Consider the following 17,854-nt stretch of genomic DNA (forward strand, 5'->3'; position numbering starts at 1 on the left):
ACAGCTTTGGAATGACAAATGGTAAGCTTGAGATATTTATTTACATTTATCATTTCTCCGAATGCCTCCTTTTTGACTAAAACATCATTGATACTTCCTCATGGCCTACATGGGACATCCCTCATCACCATCTTGAAAATAGAGTTAGAGCATTTGCTAGAATGTCGACGACAGTTTTCCTGTTGGGGACTTTGAAATAAGCCTACATTTCGTAGGCAAAACAGATCAGAAAGAAAAGCAGCTCCAGTTCTTCCCCAAATCAATCAGAGCTGCAGTTGCCAATGTTTTGAGTTCTGCTCTTCAAGCACTGAAAATTCTGCAGGCTCAGCTGCTGCCACCCTTTCCCTCTTCAGCACTTATTGGACCCTGACATCTTAAAGCTATTGGTGTGTGCTCCTAAAGGCAGTGCCATTTTTCACATATGTAAAAATTATCATGTGCCTATGTTTGCAAGACTGCAGCCATTGGAATTACCTGAGGAGCGTGCCCTTGGTTAGTCAATGATAACTTGGCTTCCACTGGCCTTTGTCTTGTTCATCTGTTAAGCCACCTGAATCATGCTTTTGTGTTTTCTTAGGTCAATGGTGCCAATAATCCAGGAACATAAAAATCTACAAAGATTACAAGTATGGAATAAGATTAATTTGATTTATTCATTACAAATTATTTTAAATTCTACCAGTCAGTTTCATTCATCTGTAGTACAAAGCTGAGCCTGCCAGTCACCTAGTACTAATTTCATTTACAGCTTTAAATAAATATCATATCCTGCAATACATACAGTGATAAAATATCCACACAAAAATAGAAAGATGTTGTAAATTGCAATGTTTAGGTTGCTTTCTAAAACAAAAAGTTCTTAGACGCCATCTATTGTGCTTCCCAGAAAACTGGAAAAGCTACAGGATTTGCAGGACAATATGAAAATCTATTTGTGTTATGTCACGTTCCTGTTTACTTCTGATACAGCTGCATTTTCCTTCTCTTGACTTGCAGAATTTCTGAAGCATCAGGGTTTACTGTGTCCTGCTGAGATCCTTCCGTCTCCAATTGGTCCTGTAAAATCAAAACCAACTATATTGTGAGCACAGCCAGTGGACAGGAGAAGGTTTTAACAGTTATTCTATAAAAATATTTGCATATTAAAAATTACCTCATCTGGCAAACAAATGAGTAAAATCTTAATCACTGCCCTGCACTGAGCAAATATCTACAATGGAAAAGTGCAATGAATGGAGCCATTCATCTTTTAGATACTACACATATCGAAGAACTGAATTTGCTCAACTCCTAATTTCTAGTTTGAGCACTAAATAAAGAGCAAACCAGCAAACACCTGAGTCCCAGGTGGATTGCACACCTGTAGATTTCCCTGGGACCATCAGATCATTATCATAGGTAGGACTTAAGAAGATATTGCCTGCAGTCCCCACTGCCTGCATTCCTCAATCACAGTCATAATTTATTTCCTGAGTAACTTTTCAGATGGGAATGTAAATCATGGATAAGTTCTGTTTTTCTTGGGCTGGCTTATTGTTTGACTTGTTGCCAAAGTTAAAAATTAAATGAAACAAATATTTGAAGTGCAGAACCTCTCTTTTATTGTAACTTAATGCTTCCTAACTGTAGGGTCTACAAAGTCCCTGTATGGACTTTTGCTCTCTTGTGCTGGGACACTGCAGACTGGGAGTCATCCCTGTGGAGGTCAAGAGAAGGAAAACATGGAAGACCCCAACTTGTAATCTCTTGCACCTTGGGCTGGACAGAGATGGAGGAGGGTAGACCCCTTTGCAAAAAGCTTCCCACAGCACACGTTACTCTGTTAGGAGTCTACACCGAGCCTGTCAACACAGTTGCTAGTGGAGATTACACAGCAAAACAGATGTCTCTTGCTGAAATTAGGAAAAGAGAAGGGGAGTTGTACAGAGAGTCCCTTCCTCATCTACTTCTGCTTTCCATGGAGGTATCAGGACACTAGGAGATCTGACAACATCCACAAGTTAAGGGAAACACATCCCATAGTATAAGTAAATCCTATCCCATGGTACTTCCTGATCCCTCCAGGAATTCTTCAGCTGCTGAATTCTCTTGAAAGGTTCCTTCAAATTAAGATGTATACAAAGCATCATGAGGGAAGTATATATATTCTGTTCAAATAATGGGGAGAAGTGTAGACTCCAGGGAGCATTCAAAAGCATCAAACAGGATGTGTGCCTGTCTGCCTTCTAGAGAGCAGAGCTGTTGGGATTTGTGAGAAGAATGGTTTACTCTACTTACAACTCCAGGTCCATACTGAGCAGAAGCACCCTGCAGTCCCATTTCCCGAAGGTATGCCAACTCAGCAGCTCTTCTTGCCATTTCGACTTTGTGAGAACCCGGGGGAGTCCAGCCAATGCCTCTGAGCCAGTTCAAGTCAGACTTGTATTTTACCTGAGAGAATGAAACATACACCAGTGTGCATTATTTTGTTTGGCTCTAATCAAGCCACATGCCCTGGGTATTCAAGAGAGAGCATATAAAGCGCAACAGAGTCCATAATAAACAATTATTATTCCAGTTCAGCGAACAGATTAGTTCTTGCCAGAATGTGATTTTGTTGATAGGTAAGGTCTGAGAAGCACATTTCCACAAACGGCTCCTTGGAAGGACAGTGTCACTCAGCTATACTCACATCACTCTGCAGCTTGTAGGCCTGCTTTGCATGCTTCACGTTCAGCTGCTCAGGATCACAAGTGTATTGGTGCAAAGGCTGCCTGTAGTTAACATTGCTTGCAAGCTGCTGGCTTCTCTTAGCATGGAGGAATCCTGGCTGGTTGAGGTGGCTCTGGAACTGTGCCATGTTTTGGGCATATCCACTCCTGTATTGGTTGTCACTCTGGAGTTTCCCCACTCTGAGGACATGCCTGATTTTGGGATCATCATTTGCACTGAGGAATCCAATCCGCTGGCCTCTGTCTCTCAGAAAAGCTTCTCTGTACTTGTACTGTAGGAAGCACAGCGGAAAATCTCATTTTCCTATTCAGATGATCTCCAAATTCAGTTATGAAATAACTTACCCTCCCCTAGCTATCAATAATGCATCCTGTAGTGCACAAAGACCAAGGGTTTGTTTGATATCAAATTACATCTCTTGACCTTACAAGACACTTTAGAAGAATGCCCTTTGTGCTAATTTTTAAAGGAGTAGAAAGACTTAGGGAGCCCAAAATACTCATCTCTCAAAAGCAATCAGAGGTCCTCTTATTGTTGCTCCCTCGTGTGCACCCGAAACACAGCTCAGGCAATGAAGCTTCTCCATCTTCAGCTTTCTTGGTGACCCATTTTATTCTAGACTATGCTTTAACTATTCATAGCCTAGTACCTATTTCATTAAACACATCATAATATGCTTCCTTCTCAAGAATAACTCTTTAAAGTGAAACAGAGCAGCCTAGTATTGGACATTAATCTTTCCACTTAATTGGCATTTGGTTTCACTGGGTCACCAATTTTCCAAACCAGAACAAGGTTCACTTATGTCAGAATTCACCCATTTTTACAGGGAGGGGGTGACACGGGAAGAGGGTTGGGAATTTTTTGAAATAGAATAATTCTTACATCACTAGCAATCTCTCTTGAAGCCTTTGCTGTCTGGAATGGGATGGCGTCAATCCTAAAATCATAGCCAGATGCCCTTGTCTGTTCCCAAGATGTTTTATAAAATTTCTGTGTTGAAAAGAAAAGAACAAAACAGTCATTTCCCCCTGCAGTTTCTTAAACGCAGTCCCATAACTGCAATAATAAATGTTTTATCCTACTGGGTTTATTTGTATCAAGAGTCATCAGTACCATCTCTAAGGTTTTGATCCAGTTCTACAGCACTTCAACTTCTTTTCTATTCACCATAATGATAAAATGCCTCATCTGAAAAGTGCCACCAGGGTTTCCTTTTGTACTTGAATGTGGTTGTTTTTGATGTGACTTAATTTCTATTAGAAACTGTGATGCATCAGTCACATCAATATTGCATTGATATAGCCCTTATTCTCTCTTTTGATGCATCCAGTTGCAGTGTCTTGGGTTTCGTGGCATCATAATTTCAACACCAGTTATTTCAAGCTTTTGAAATGATCCCTGTCTCTATCCCCAGCCACATGTGGCTTCATTAACTCATATGGAATAACAGCCGGTTCTAACATATTTAATGTGACTTTGAGGATTTGAAATACATTTACATCCTGAAAAGAATTTGCTCTAGATTTGACTCTTCTTCCATTCTTCCAATAGCTTTTTTTAAAATAGCTTCCAGGTCTTGCTATACAGCCATGGTACCTTAGCTGACACTTTTGGCTGTCCCTTTCTGATCATATTAATTTGCTTTCTGTAAGACTTTGATTCATCCTTTCTGGGGTTTGTGACCATACGAAAACAAGCACAAAATCCACTTCACATGTTAAGAGATAATCTTCTGTTTCACTAGTGTGAATTTAGTGATGGTGGTGCTTAGTTTGAAGGTAAACTGAGATGCCAGAAATCCTGCAAGACAGCCTGCAAGCATTACCATAACCCTGCTAACAGGTCTGGGTCTGATCTTCCATTTGTGTGAAAGCACCCCTCTGCCTTTTCACTTTTTCCTCTATCGCTTCGAAGAATATAAATCCTATTTATTTCTTTCACCTACACAGTACCTATCCCCAAACAAAGAACTAAAAGCTTCTTATAAACTAAGGTCACACTGACCCTTAACTGTAGTTAAGTTAATCAGGGAACAGTAGATTAGGAACAGACTGAGTGCTTCTGTCTGGGATAATGTGGAAACAAAATCCCTTTAAACCAATTCCACTCACTGATTCAGGCACAGTTGTCATCAACCTGGACGCAACTAAAGGATCTGTTCAACACAGCGTTGCAGCTTCAGGAAGATTATATAGGCCAGGAAAGAGGACCTCTCCCTCCTCCCCTACCCAAGTGTAGATATAAATTTGTAATTAACCATATCTAGACTGAAGGACTGAAATCCTTAATAATAGCTTCCTGCCCTAAAACACTGAACCAATTCTCAAAAGAATAATCAACAGACTTCTCCTGCTGCCTCCAGCCCAAATATAGCAACATGTTGGCTTTTCCACAGCCTCTGCCTATTCCAGGTTTGGTCAGGCTCAGAGAACCTGGCTTTTACATACACATGAAAGTTTTTCATTCCAAAGCAAGTTTGTTTTCCTTGATGACAGTTACCAAGTCAACTCCCCAAAGTGAAAGGCTTACTTACATCACTGATGTGAAGTGCATTCTGGCGGGCTCGGATAAAATCTGGATGATCAGGAGGCAGGGTATACCTGTGCCTGGCTTCGGGGTCTCCAGCCTTGTACAGTCTCTGTGGAGTCAAAAGTCATTGAATGCAACTGATACTGGAAGCAATGTTGAGATCATTTCTTTTATGAATTACAGTACAATAAAAGTTAAGATCACTTATAGTAAATTGAAACCTACGTCACTGCACTGGAGGTAGCTGGTTTTAGCGTGAATCAAATCTGGAGAGTCAACCACTGCAGTGAACTTCAAACTTTCTGGCTTCTGACGGTACTTTATCTGAGGGGAGGAGGCAACAAAAACAAACAAAGGAAAAAAAAACACAGGATGTTTCTGTTAATGATATATCACAATTCCAAGTGTGTGATAACTGGAGTAAAACATAAAGCCACCTTCCTGAAACCACAGTATTAAAAACATTACTGTTCTGCTTTAGTCTCAGTTGCTCTTTCAGCTGGGGAATAGGGATGCTGCTGTATCATTCTGTGGTGCCCAGGCACCAAACTTCTTTTTTTTGAGTGTGTGCGAGAAGGACTTCCCACTGAAAATTCACATGCAAAACACTTTCAAACACTACACTTTTGACAGCTCATAATTTTGCTCCATTAATGCATGATACTGAGCAGGCAAATGCCCCTTCAATGCAGTTGTCAATGCTGTATCCTTCTATATCACTTCCATAACCACCTGCTTAGAATTTCATAATGGAGTTTACTGCATTTATTTATTGCTACATGTTTTGTTTATACTCTTGTGTTTCATTTGGAATGGAAAATATTCAGCAGGTGTCACACAGTGGACTTGCATCTCCCGTACTGCTTCCTGGTAACTTACACCTTGTATAAACAGGCTCCCACATCAAAAGGAAATGATAAGCTACATTCGTAAATGTCATGTAACGAGGAGCCTTGATGGTAAACAATTCCTACAGACGTGCTATCCCATGAAAGATTTATCAGTTACCTCACTGATGAGCTCTCCAGCCTTCTTTACACTTTCTATCTGCGGAGATCTCAGAGCCATCCAACCAACTCCTTTCATGAAGTTCAGGTCTGATTTATAGCGATGCTGTTAAAAATGAAAATCGTTAGCTATCAGTTTTGTATCCACAGCTATTAAGGTTTTTTAAAAAGACTCCCTGATTCATATTAACATTTTGAGGTTTTTCATTTGCCATGCACATATCATATCGTAAAGCCAAACTGTTTGCATTTGTTCATTCCACTAGGAATTAAATAATGTATCATATGCAAGTTACAAGAGAAGGCCCCATGAGTGAATTAGTATGACTCAAAGCAGTAAGTAATAACCTGTTTGTACTGGGCGTAAAAGAACCCCTTTTGAAATAATTTTCTGAGGTGAGTTCAAGTCAGGAATACTAATTATTTTATCTGGTGCATGCTTCCTCATTAACCCCATTTCTAGGAGGACCCATTACTCTTTCTCTACTCACGCTAAAGGCTTGCTCTACCTCCTAATCCAGCAAAGAAAACAAGGCAGACCCAATAAAAAGTAAAAGCCAGCAAAGTACCCCTGGTCCCAATAATTCTGACTTCTCCTTCAGAGTGACAGTGGCTCACTGTGTGACTTTAATCCAGTCATCTATTTTTTAAGGTTGTTTTTTTTTTTTTTTTCTCTATATGCAAAAGGACTAACAGCCATCTAGCTCAAGCATGCAATATGTTACTCTCACTAGACAGTGAGAGTATTGGACAAAACCACCTACATAATTTCTCTGGATTCTGAACCGGTGGGGTCTAAAGGCAAAGAGCCAAGTGCTGAGGTTCTTACTCATCTCCTGTCCCTTGCAGGCAAGCTCTGAAGCACATGCCGTTAGGGTCCCAGGACTAGGTCCCTGGAAATGGCACTTTCCTATCAGGTGAGTCACCATCACGTATCAGTAAATTGTAAGGTAGCCTGCCTGGATCTGACTACCTGTATGCCATCTGTTGTTAGCTATTTCAGGAGAAGGCAGGAATGGGAGCTGGAAAAGCAAAAAACTGCATCTAGCAACAGCTGCTGTACCATCCCAAGAATATCCAAAAAAAGTTCTGGCAATGAAGAGTAAACATGGGATAACAGATAGCAAGTACACTGAGTAAGAAAGGATACAAGCTCTCCAGTGCTTTGATTGCTGCTCTGATTTTCATAGCTGGAATATCTGTTTATAACTGCTCATCAAATCTGACTAAATCCAACAAATATCCCATCACTTTGTTTCATAATAAAATCCAGCTCTCTAAAGACCTATAAGGACTTAGCATAACAGTCTGTACAAAATTTTTTCACTTCCTTGCTGAAACACTCAGTCAAAACAAAAAAACACCCAAAAAGAAGTTCCTGCTACAAAGCAGTTAATGACACTAGATCCTAAATTGTCAAAATCCAGCTACCTGAATCCATGCAGCTTTATACATGCACTCAATATCTCCATCTGTTTGAAAGCACATGCAGACAATGGCTCATCCCTGAACAAAGGTACTAAGGCAAAGTGAGCACGGATGTGGTCCATGCTGAGATTCCATCATTTCTGTCATCAAAGTTTGTCTGAACTTGCATTTGCATAAGCAATTTCTGTGAACACATCTGGGAAACTGGTTATTTGATATGACCACTTCTGTTTGCAAAATGACCTACTAACATACCCCAAGTCAATCTCTGAGCATTTAACATTCTGCTCAAAGAATTCTGCATGAAGAGCAGAGGCTGTCAAACCACTGACTGGCTGTGATGAGATGACTGTGTGTATCCCTCGGCTCTAGAAGAAGTAACATGGACCACAGTGATTTTCTGTCAGGTTCGTAACATAAGTACCTCTAATTCACATATATTTCGTATGTCAGGAGCAATCAGATATCTTGCTGCTGCACATACATAAGTTTACAAATGGTCTTTCCAAAAACACTGGGCAACGTCAACATAAAATTTGTGGCAGTCACTCAAAGCTTTGTTATTGCTAAATTCAATTTGCCATTAACAGCAGGAAAGCCTTTACCTCGCTCTGTAGCATGTGGGCTCTTTTGGCCCACTTCATCTTCATGTCTTCTGGGAGTGCTGTAAATTCATGGAGTCTCTTTCTGTAATCTTGATCACTCGCTAAGGCCTGGGCTTTCCTGGCATGGACAAGATTCACCATGTCCATGGGCAGATGGTACTGAGACCACACTTCTTGGGATCCCTTCTTATACTCCTGTTCGCTCTGTAATTTGGCAGCATGCAAGCAATGCAGCAACCTGGTGTCATCCAGAACACTTCTGGCACCAATGTGCTTTCCTCTCTCCATCACAAAGTTGTGTTTATATTGGTACTAAAAATAAAAAAAGGGTAAAAGTGAAAAAGCGCCAGAGACTGGCCGCTCTCGCTAACTAACTTAGGATAAGTCACTGAAACATCTATGCAGTCTGTAAAAACAGCCAAGGCATGCAGCACTAGAAAGTAATTGTTCAAATCTCTCATTGCTCTCAAATTTAAATACCACAGTAGCTGCAGCATTACAGTTAAGTGCATCTCAATACATTCTCTGAATATGCCCAAAGCATTGACCATGTTTAACCTCAGATCATGTACTTTTATTATCTCTCACAGAATTTTATTCCCTTCACTAGGAATGAGAACATAAGAGAAACAAACAAAAGGCAGAAGAAGAAAAAAAAAAATCTATACAAAAGAGAAACATCACGCACTCTGTAGCCTTCAGATTTGCAAATGCCACCCAGCTATTTTAAAGAGTAAATTCAGTTTTCTTGGATCAATAACCATGTTGAGAAGCCTAAGATGGTGGTCTGAGCACAAGAATAAGCACCAGCAACCCCTCATTCTCATCTTAGCTGGGACTGTGACTCTCCCTATGATCTTGCATTTATCCTCTCTGTGAAATAGTGATGATGATGATAATGATTATTTATACAGCATCAACAGGGTGCTTGGAACTTTAAAGGGAAGGCCTGGGCCCTGAAGAGTTCATAATGTAGTTGAAATGGGATAATAACACTTATCTACCACACAAGAGAGTTGTGGGGATTAAATTACAGTAGCTAATGTTTATAAAGTGCTTCCAAGATGAAGGGCCAAATTCAGATCTGTTGTAAGTGGATGTAATTCTATTATGGACTTGTACCCTTTAGAGCAGATCTGAAGCTGTAACCAAAAGCACTCTGCAAAATACAGTTAAGTATACATTATAAATTACAGCTGGAAATAGTTGCTTCACAAAACAAATACACATGAAAGATATTCATATTTTATCACAGTAGAGATAAAATACGCAACTAAATACTACACAAAATGAAGACTTTTTTACTAAATTTAGCTTAATTGTCATTTTTTTCTAGAATTTATTAAATTTCTTGTGAGGAAGGGATGAACTTAGGCTTTTCTAAGAAATGGATACCATCGTGTCTGAGCATTTTGCAAACAACAACGGAAGTGAGGAGATATTTTTCAGGGTAAGAAGATTTGTATCCTCTATTTCGGAAATTAAGGGGACACATATTTACAGGAGCATCCACTGCTTTTCATTTTCTAACCAGACAGGCAACTCCTGATTTTCAGAGATTCAACGGACGCTCAGCTACTTCTGATTTCATTTCAATTCAGGAGCACTAACCACTTCCAAAAGTCAGCTCAAAGCAGAGTGGACGGAATTAGTGAGCACTTTATACTATGAGGAGTTGAAAGCCTGGAAAAGAGCAGAATCCCCCTGATTTGTCTATCTGCAAATACTTTAATTCACTAGCTATTTCCCACTGGAAGATGTTTAACCGAGCTTGGTTCCCGATTAGCAGCGATTCTTCCTCTTCTTTCTTTTTTTAAATTCACACAAAGAGTCTCATTCATAAGTAATATATTCTGTCTCACACTTGTCTCACATGGTTATGGAGTTGCTTTAATTCAGTAAAATCTGCTTTAGACATTGTTTTACATGAAGTTAACAGAAATTAGGCAAGAAGGAAGGTTGAATCATTCAACTCACATCACTGGCAATTTCTCTGGAGGCCCTGGCAGTCTGGAACGGCAGTGCTTCCGTTGTCAGCTTGTAGCCTTGAGCACGTAGATTATGCCAAGATTCCCTGTATTTTGCCTAAAGTAGGAAAGGCACATGTAGATTGCTGTTTCACTTTTAAATGCACAAAGGAACAAACAAAGGAACCCTCTTTCATTTGTTATTCTGCATTACAGTCTCATTCTTCACAATCAAAGGATTTTTTTTTAAATTATCTTTGGGAAATCCTACTAACTCAGACAAAACATGTCTCGTTCTTTATGTAGATTTAATTTACTCACAACCGTATATATGTTAATGGAGATAAATATCATTATAATCAAATCAGGGAAAGCATAAACAGAGTAGATCTAAAAAGTACTCTACTTATTCGTCTTCCTTGCCACTGCACAATTCATCCTCCATCCCAAATATGTATAAGAAATACAGAACAAATTCTTACATCACTGAGGTTGGCTGCATTTATTCTTGCCCGTGTAAACTCAGGCAGACCCAGTGTCGGTGTATAGTGATGCTGACTGTCCTCTCCTGCTGCTTTATACAGGCGCTAGGAAAGAGATCAAAAAAGACAATTGCCATTAATTTTCTCTACTGTTTCAATAATATAACAGCAGTACTTAAGTTGTTCATGGTTATGACAACTATAGTCAGCCAGCACAAAAACCACCTATGAATATACCATTGCAATTGCATGGGGTTTTTCTTCTGGGCGTAAAAAAACTTGTACGTTATTTTTTATACATATATCATGATGCCAACCCACTACATTCGGAGCCTTGCACTGATATGTTCCCAGCAGGCTAAAAGTGGACTTAAGAACCTTAAGGGCACCATGAATGCATGTTAAAAAAAAGGCCAGGCATTTCTGGTAGACTGGCCATATTTTCTAGCTTGAATTTTTCCTCATATTATTACAAATTATTTTGATAATTCACTTGGGTTTTGTCAGTGGGGTTTGTCTTGCTTTTCAAAAATTAGAAAACTGATTCTTATTTTAGGAGCCCTCTAAAGTGGACCATACTATGCAAATGAGCTGCCTCAAGAACACGCCGCAGACCTGATCTTTTGAGGCTCTGTTTCATGTAAAAAAGCCTGATAACGGGACTCTATCATATGGGCATTATTCAAGCTTTTCAAAAGAGATTGAATTGAAAATGGTATTAAATGTTTGGAAATAATAAAATGTGATCTAACTGGGAAAAAGCACAAATCAGCGATGCTTTCTTTCTTTTTGATGCATTTTGCTTTCAGAACAGGGTTGTCTCTTTCCCACTCCTCCATCCCTTGCTCTCTGCATTTTGAAAAGCATATTTTCTGATTCACGTTAGGAGAGCCTACCTCATTAGCAATCATATTGCTGAATTTTGCATGAAGGAGGCCAGGAGAGTCTGTCACCGACGTGTACTTGAAGGAATGTGGCTGCTGACGATATTTACTCTGAGTTCACACACAAAGAAAAACGAACAGAATAACTAAATTGTCTTGTCAGATAAGGGACTTTTTCCAATACCAGTGGTCTAGTATTGCTTCTTGTGCTTAAAACTCTACTTTGCAAAGGTTAATGTGTCCATTAACCATTAGACTAATTTACCTTTTGCTACTCTGAATTTGATGCATTCAAGTCTCACAGGGGAAATGAAAAGTAAATAAGGAATAAGGTTAAAAAAAAAAAAAAAAAAGTGCTGTTCTGCTGAATACAGCAATGAGGTTATTTCCCTCCTTGGTGTCATTAATCCTGGCTAGTAGAATTACAGCAAAGGCAATCTGATTGAGGGATATCACAAGCCTGCTGAACTTTTTTGGGGGAAAAATTAGATTCCACATGGCCCGTGATCCTATGCCAGAATTGTGGGCAAAAGAACTGCAAGACCACTGCAAGCAGGGATCCATTCACTAGCATACAACTAGGAAGAGCACTCTTATTTTTCTTAATTTCACATCTATGTGAATATGGGCAATAGATCCAAGATTTGAAACTAGCAGAGACTGTAAGCACAGAACACAAGAGAGAAAATAAAAATCCAGTTACAGAGGGGGAAAACCAATAGCACAAGAAGGCAGTAAGGAAAAAACAGACCAAGACTGTAAAGCAGGAGCAGAGCTGAGGACAGTGTAATGTATTGGGCACTCCGCAGGTCAGTCTAATTTTGGAGAAACAGTACAAGGTACTTATTAGAGATAGACCCAGACTTATTTTTAGTTGAAAAAAAAAACATTTTAAATCTAAAATAAATAACATTAAAAACAACCTCCTGGGTCTGAAACACAGGAGAAAAGATTTACCGAAACAGTTAGCAAAGCCTGCAAAACCTTGAACTCCATCAGGTTCACCCATCTGCAGTTAGGGCACGAATGGAATGATCAAACGCAAGGGGAGGGAGCCTAGCATTATCCAGTGAGTCACTTTGCCAGCCCAGTTTAATAGAAAGACATCTGGCAAACCCTTGTTTGTAGTGGAGAAATCAAAACCCTCTTTTGTTACCTCGCTGATGAGTTCAGAAGCTTTCTTCTTTCCTTCAATCTCTAGGGCCCCTGGAGTAATACATCCAACTCCTCGCATGAAGTTCATGTCAGACCGGTATAAATTCTAAGGAAAACCAAGCAGAAGTAATTACAAGTTTGCATTTGAGATGCCCTATATTTATTCATCAAAAAATACACAATAACAGTATTCAAATAAATCCATTAAAATTAGTACCTACCACAGACAGTTCATATACATTACCCTATGTTCTTGTGTTTATGTATGTGTCTTTGTGCGTACAGCCCTGACAGACCTACAGTACAGATGTAAGATTCCCAAAGTCTCAAGAACACTGAATGATACCTGGGCTCCTAACTTCCATTCGTAACCTTGAAAAAATTTTTCCTAGATGCATGAATTTCATTCATATATACTACCTAAATCACAGCTATATATTATTTATTTATAAATATATATATAATAAGACCAGTTTAGAAAAGTGTATTAAAATATTTTTAAATAAAAGCTGGTAACTTTTTAGTAAGTAGAATTATGGACAAAATACCCTTGTTTGTAAAAAGTTCTGAATGGTCATAATATAAGTAGGGAACACTAAAGGAAAAATAGCACTGCAGCACTGTGCAGATTTTGTTTAAGTATTTTCTAGTCCACCAAATCCAGCAGTGACTCACTGTAAATATTGAAATTTTTTTTTTTTTTTCAAAATTTACCAACTGGTTAAGGGTAGATATATTCCAACAAATATTTGTTTTGATGATGAGAATAGTGAGGAGGAGGAGGAGGATCATCTTATTTTCTGCTTCAAAAGAATTATAAATGCTAAACAACTAGTAAAGAACAGATATGCCTACGCAATGGATATGTGGAAACTGCTACCGCTTACTGAGGGAAGAACTAGCTCTAGTTAATGAGGCATTTTGGTTCAGCCAACCACTTATAATGGAAATGGACTATGCCTTCATTTCATTCAGCCACCTAGGAGAACAGAAACAGCTCCTCTTCTATTCATGTCTGTCCAGCGCTAATCTCTAGTCTCAAAGGCATCACAGTGTTGTGTACAGGAAATATCCTTTGTGAGTCAGAAGGTAAGAGAGGACAGTGCTAGAGTCTGGTCCTCAGCCCTTGCCAGCTATTAGCACCAGCTGGTAAGAGAGTTCAATTCCACACTCTGAGATGTGTTGCTGGCAACCAGCATTTCATTCCCAATTCAGAAGAGAGGCACGGATGGAAACCTGCCTCAGAATCACTGATTACATGTGTTTTCACCCAAGTTAGGGCAGCACAACTGGCGTATGATATTTACATTTGTTTGAGCACAGTGTGCCATCTTTAAGACTGTTGGCTGAAAGTATTAAACTGACATACAGTAGCATTTTGGGGCGAGACTTGTTTTTAAGATACAGCCCCTCCTGAGGTCTCTGGAGGCTACAGACACAGCCTACCCTTGAATTTGTAAGGCATTATCCAGTTAATTTTACTCAAGGTTACATAGAGAACTAAACTTGTCCTTCTTAGAATTTCAGTAGATATGTCTTGGGCCAGAGTTTCTAAGTGTCCTACAAATCAGTTTTTAACAATAAGCATCTTTCTTGTGGAAGTACACACAAATTTCACCCACATGCAAACCAACTCAAATACCAGTTGGTAAATATTTAGCAAGATCTTAAAAGGGTATTTCACCAACAATGCAAACATCCTCACTTGCAAACACTTCTCTGCCTGACCATCAAAGACTACCATACTTTATATCTTGGTATAGTGTGATCACACACATTGTACAACTGCCCAATAAGATAAATGTCTCATTCTTGAATGTAATCAAGAGGGAACAGTCATCGTTCATCCCTCAACTGCGGCTCAAATACATACTGTCAGCTGTCATGATTTGGAACAGAACTATCTTGCACCAGAACCAACGGGGAAATATCACTGGGATGTTTTGCAATTACCTCACTCTGTAGTTTGTACGCATTCTTGGCACACCGCAATCTCACATCATCAGTCAAAGAAGTGTACTGGTGCAGCAGCTGCCTGTATTCCTGTTCACTGACCAAGGACTGGGCTTTCCTGGCATGTACCAAGTTGATCATATCCAGCGGCAGGTGAAACTGAGTCTTTGTATCCTCAAAACCTTGCTTATATTTCACCTATCAAATTAAAAACAGATCACATAGATATTACAACATAGTAATTAGAATTCAGGCTTTGCTCAGAAGTGATATTCCCTATATTTCTTCCCTTTTCCAGTATAAATTATTCTTTTTAAAAGTAAGTTCCCTAACTTGTTTAAATATACTGTGAATGATCAATACTTATAATGACAATATGTGGCAGTCTATTCTTCATCAAAATAGTAGCCATCTATGTTATATTCAATTAGGCTGAAATATTATTTATATTTTTCATGTTAAAACTGGATACATTGAATCTATAAAACTGCCAAACTGATAAATGTATCCTTAATTGACTGCATTTCTAGAAAGCACAATAAAAAAGTGAAGCTACTGCCTGAGGATAAAATGCAAACAGACATATTTACACTAGAATTAGTACAAATCCTCACTCAAAATACTTGTTGGTCTCTATTGATTTGTCCAGTTTCATTTCATAGTTTTAAATGTTATTTTTAGAGCTGGGTTGGTGGGTTTTTTTCACTTCTTGTCTCCATCCAGGAAAAGAAAGGCACAGAAATCTTCAAAGAATGTTTTTTCATGTCAATTCCCTATCAGATTATGCAAATTTGAGATGTTCAGGCTGTTCATCCAGATAATGAACACCCAGAGTTATTGATGATCGTCAAACTGACTTAGACAAACCTGACAGATGGATGAATTCCTTAGACACTTCTTATTGTTACTTCTATCAGTCTAAGCATACCATCACACAAGAAAGAATCCCAGTACAAGCCCAGCACTCACTGAAATCCATGAACTCTCCCATCTATATCCACAGTCGAGCTCATTATGGACAGTTTAGGTAAGAAGACTGGTAAATTCTTAGATTATTCATGTGCTTCAAGTCAGGCAAATATTTCAATGCTTTCTGGATCAAGCCACTGTGTTCAAAATGCGCTGAACAGTTACAATTCTTATTACAAAATGCTCACATCTTCTTGTCATGGGGAACTTAGTGGGACAAATCCCATGACTGGAATGCAGCTATTGATGGCCACAGGCTGTTCAGAAGGGACAGGTGAGGAAGGAGGGATGGAGCCATTGCCCTCTACATCAAGAAATGAATAGAGTGTGAAGAGTTGTCTCTAAAGAATAGCCATGAGCAGGTTGAAAGCTTATGGGTAAGCATTAGAGACCGAGGCAACAAGGAAACCTTGTGGTTGGTGTGTACTACAGGCCACCTGATCAAGGGGAGCCTATTGATGAAGCCTTCTTACTCCAGCTACAGAAGGCATCACACTCACAGGCTCTTGTCCTGCTGGGGGACTTCAACCACCCTGACACCTGCTGGAAAAGTAGCACAGCAAGCTCTAGGCAATCCAGGAGACTCCTGCAGTGCACTGAGGATCACTTCTTAAGCCAGGTAATAGACAGACCTACCATAGGGGATGCAATACTGAACTTGTTGGTCACCAATGCAAGCAAGCTCATTGATGACGTCAAGACTGTAGGCAGCCCGGGCTGCAGTGATCATGCACTGGTGGAGTTCAGAGTCCTGAGGGATATGGGTCAGAGGAACAGTAAAGTGAAGACCCTGCATTTTAGGAAAGCGAAATTCCAGCTCTTCAAGGAGTTAGTCAATAGGACTCCCTTGGAAACTGCCCTCAGGGACAAGGGAGCACAACAGAACTGGCAGATCTTTAAGGATGCTTTCCACACAGCACAAGAGCTCTCGATGCCCTTGTGTAAGAAATCAGGAAAGGAAGGCAAGAGTCCAGCATGGCTGAGTTGAGACCTGCTGGTCAAATTAAAGGGCAAGAAGGAAATGCACAGGCAGTGGAAGTAGGGACAGGTATCCTGGGAAGAGTATAGGGATGCTGCCTGGTTGTGTAGGGATGGGGGTCAGGAAGGGCAAGGCACAGCTGGAGCTGAACTTGGTGAGAGATGCAAAGAATAATAATAAGGGCTTCTACAGGTATGTCAGCCAGAAAGGAAAGGTGAAAGAAAGCATACGGCCCCTGATGAGCAAGACTGGCAAACTGGTAACAACGGCCGAGGAGAAGGCTAAGGCACTCAGCAACTTTTGTGCCTCAGTCTTCACTGGAAACTCTCTCCCCACACCTCTCAAGTGGACGGACCAAAATGCAGAGACTGAGGGAGCAAAGTCCCTCCCACTGTAAAAGGTTCGTGACCTCAGCAAGTTTACAGATGACCCTGACTAGTGCAGTTGACAATGCCTCAGGAACAGGATGACATCCAGAATGATCTAGACAAGCTCAAGAAGTGGGCCTGCGTGAACCTCACGAGGTTCGACAAGGCCAAGAGCAAGGTCCTGCACCTGGGTTGAGGCAACCCCTGGTATAAATACAGGCTGAGGGATGAAGGGATTGAGAGTAGCCCTGCCAAAAAGGACTTGGGGGTACTGATGGATGAAAAGCTGGACATGAGCCAACAATGTGCACTTGAAGCCCAGAAGGCCAACTGTATCCTGAGCTGATTTAAAAAAAGTGTGGCCAGCAGGTTGAGGGAGGTGATTCTGCCCCTCCACTCTGCTCTCATGAGACCCCACCTGGAGTACTGCATCCAGTTCTGGAGCCCTCAGCACAGGAAAGACCTGGAGTTGTTGGAGTGGGTCCAGAGGAGGGCCACAAAAAGGATCAGAGGGAAGGAACACCTCTCCTGTAAGGACTGGCTGAGATAGTTGGGGTTGTTCAGCCTGGAGAAGGCTCCAGGGAGACCTTATTGCAGCCTTTCAGTACTTAAAGAGGGCTTATAAGGAAGATGGGGACAAACTTTTTAGCAGGGCCTGTTGCAATTGGACAAGGGGTAATGGTTTTAAACTAAAAAAGGGTACATTTAGACTGGATATAGGGAAGAATGTTTTTACAATGAGGGTGGCGAAACACTCAAACAGGTTGCCCAGAGAGGTGGTAGATGCCCTGTCCCTGGAAACATTCAAGGTCA

General features: G+C 40.2%; 1 protein-coding gene across 1 annotated transcript in view; it reads right to left on the minus strand.

Moving 5' to 3' along the window:
* Positions 1-8: 8 nt before the first annotated feature.
* Positions 9-17,854, minus strand: part of NRAP (nebulin related anchoring protein) — a 53,803-nt gene continuing 35,957 nt past the window's right edge. The window contains exons 30-42 of the mRNA XM_074159183.1: positions 14,726-14,923; positions 12,774-12,878; positions 11,630-11,728; positions 10,734-10,838; positions 10,262-10,369; positions 8,285-8,596; positions 6,253-6,357; positions 5,470-5,568; positions 5,249-5,353; positions 3,598-3,705; positions 2,672-2,983; positions 2,278-2,430; positions 9-1,056 (exon numbers count right to left, since the gene is read on the minus strand). Coding sequence (XP_074015284.1) covers positions 955-1,056; positions 2,278-2,430; positions 2,672-2,983; positions 3,598-3,705; positions 5,249-5,353; positions 5,470-5,568; positions 6,253-6,357; positions 8,285-8,596; positions 10,262-10,369; positions 10,734-10,838; positions 11,630-11,728; positions 12,774-12,878; positions 14,726-14,923 — 1,911 coding nt within the window. The 3' untranslated portion in view covers positions 9-954. The remainder of the gene's footprint in view (positions 1,057-2,277; positions 2,431-2,671; positions 2,984-3,597; positions 3,706-5,248; positions 5,354-5,469; positions 5,569-6,252; positions 6,358-8,284; positions 8,597-10,261; positions 10,370-10,733; positions 10,839-11,629; positions 11,729-12,773; positions 12,879-14,725; positions 14,924-17,854) is intronic.

This window comes from Numenius arquata, chromosome 15 (assembly GCF_964106895.1).
Source record: "Numenius arquata chromosome 15, bNumArq3.hap1.1, whole genome shotgun sequence".
NCBI classification, from domain to species: Eukaryota; Metazoa; Chordata; class Aves; order Charadriiformes; family Scolopacidae; genus Numenius; species Numenius arquata.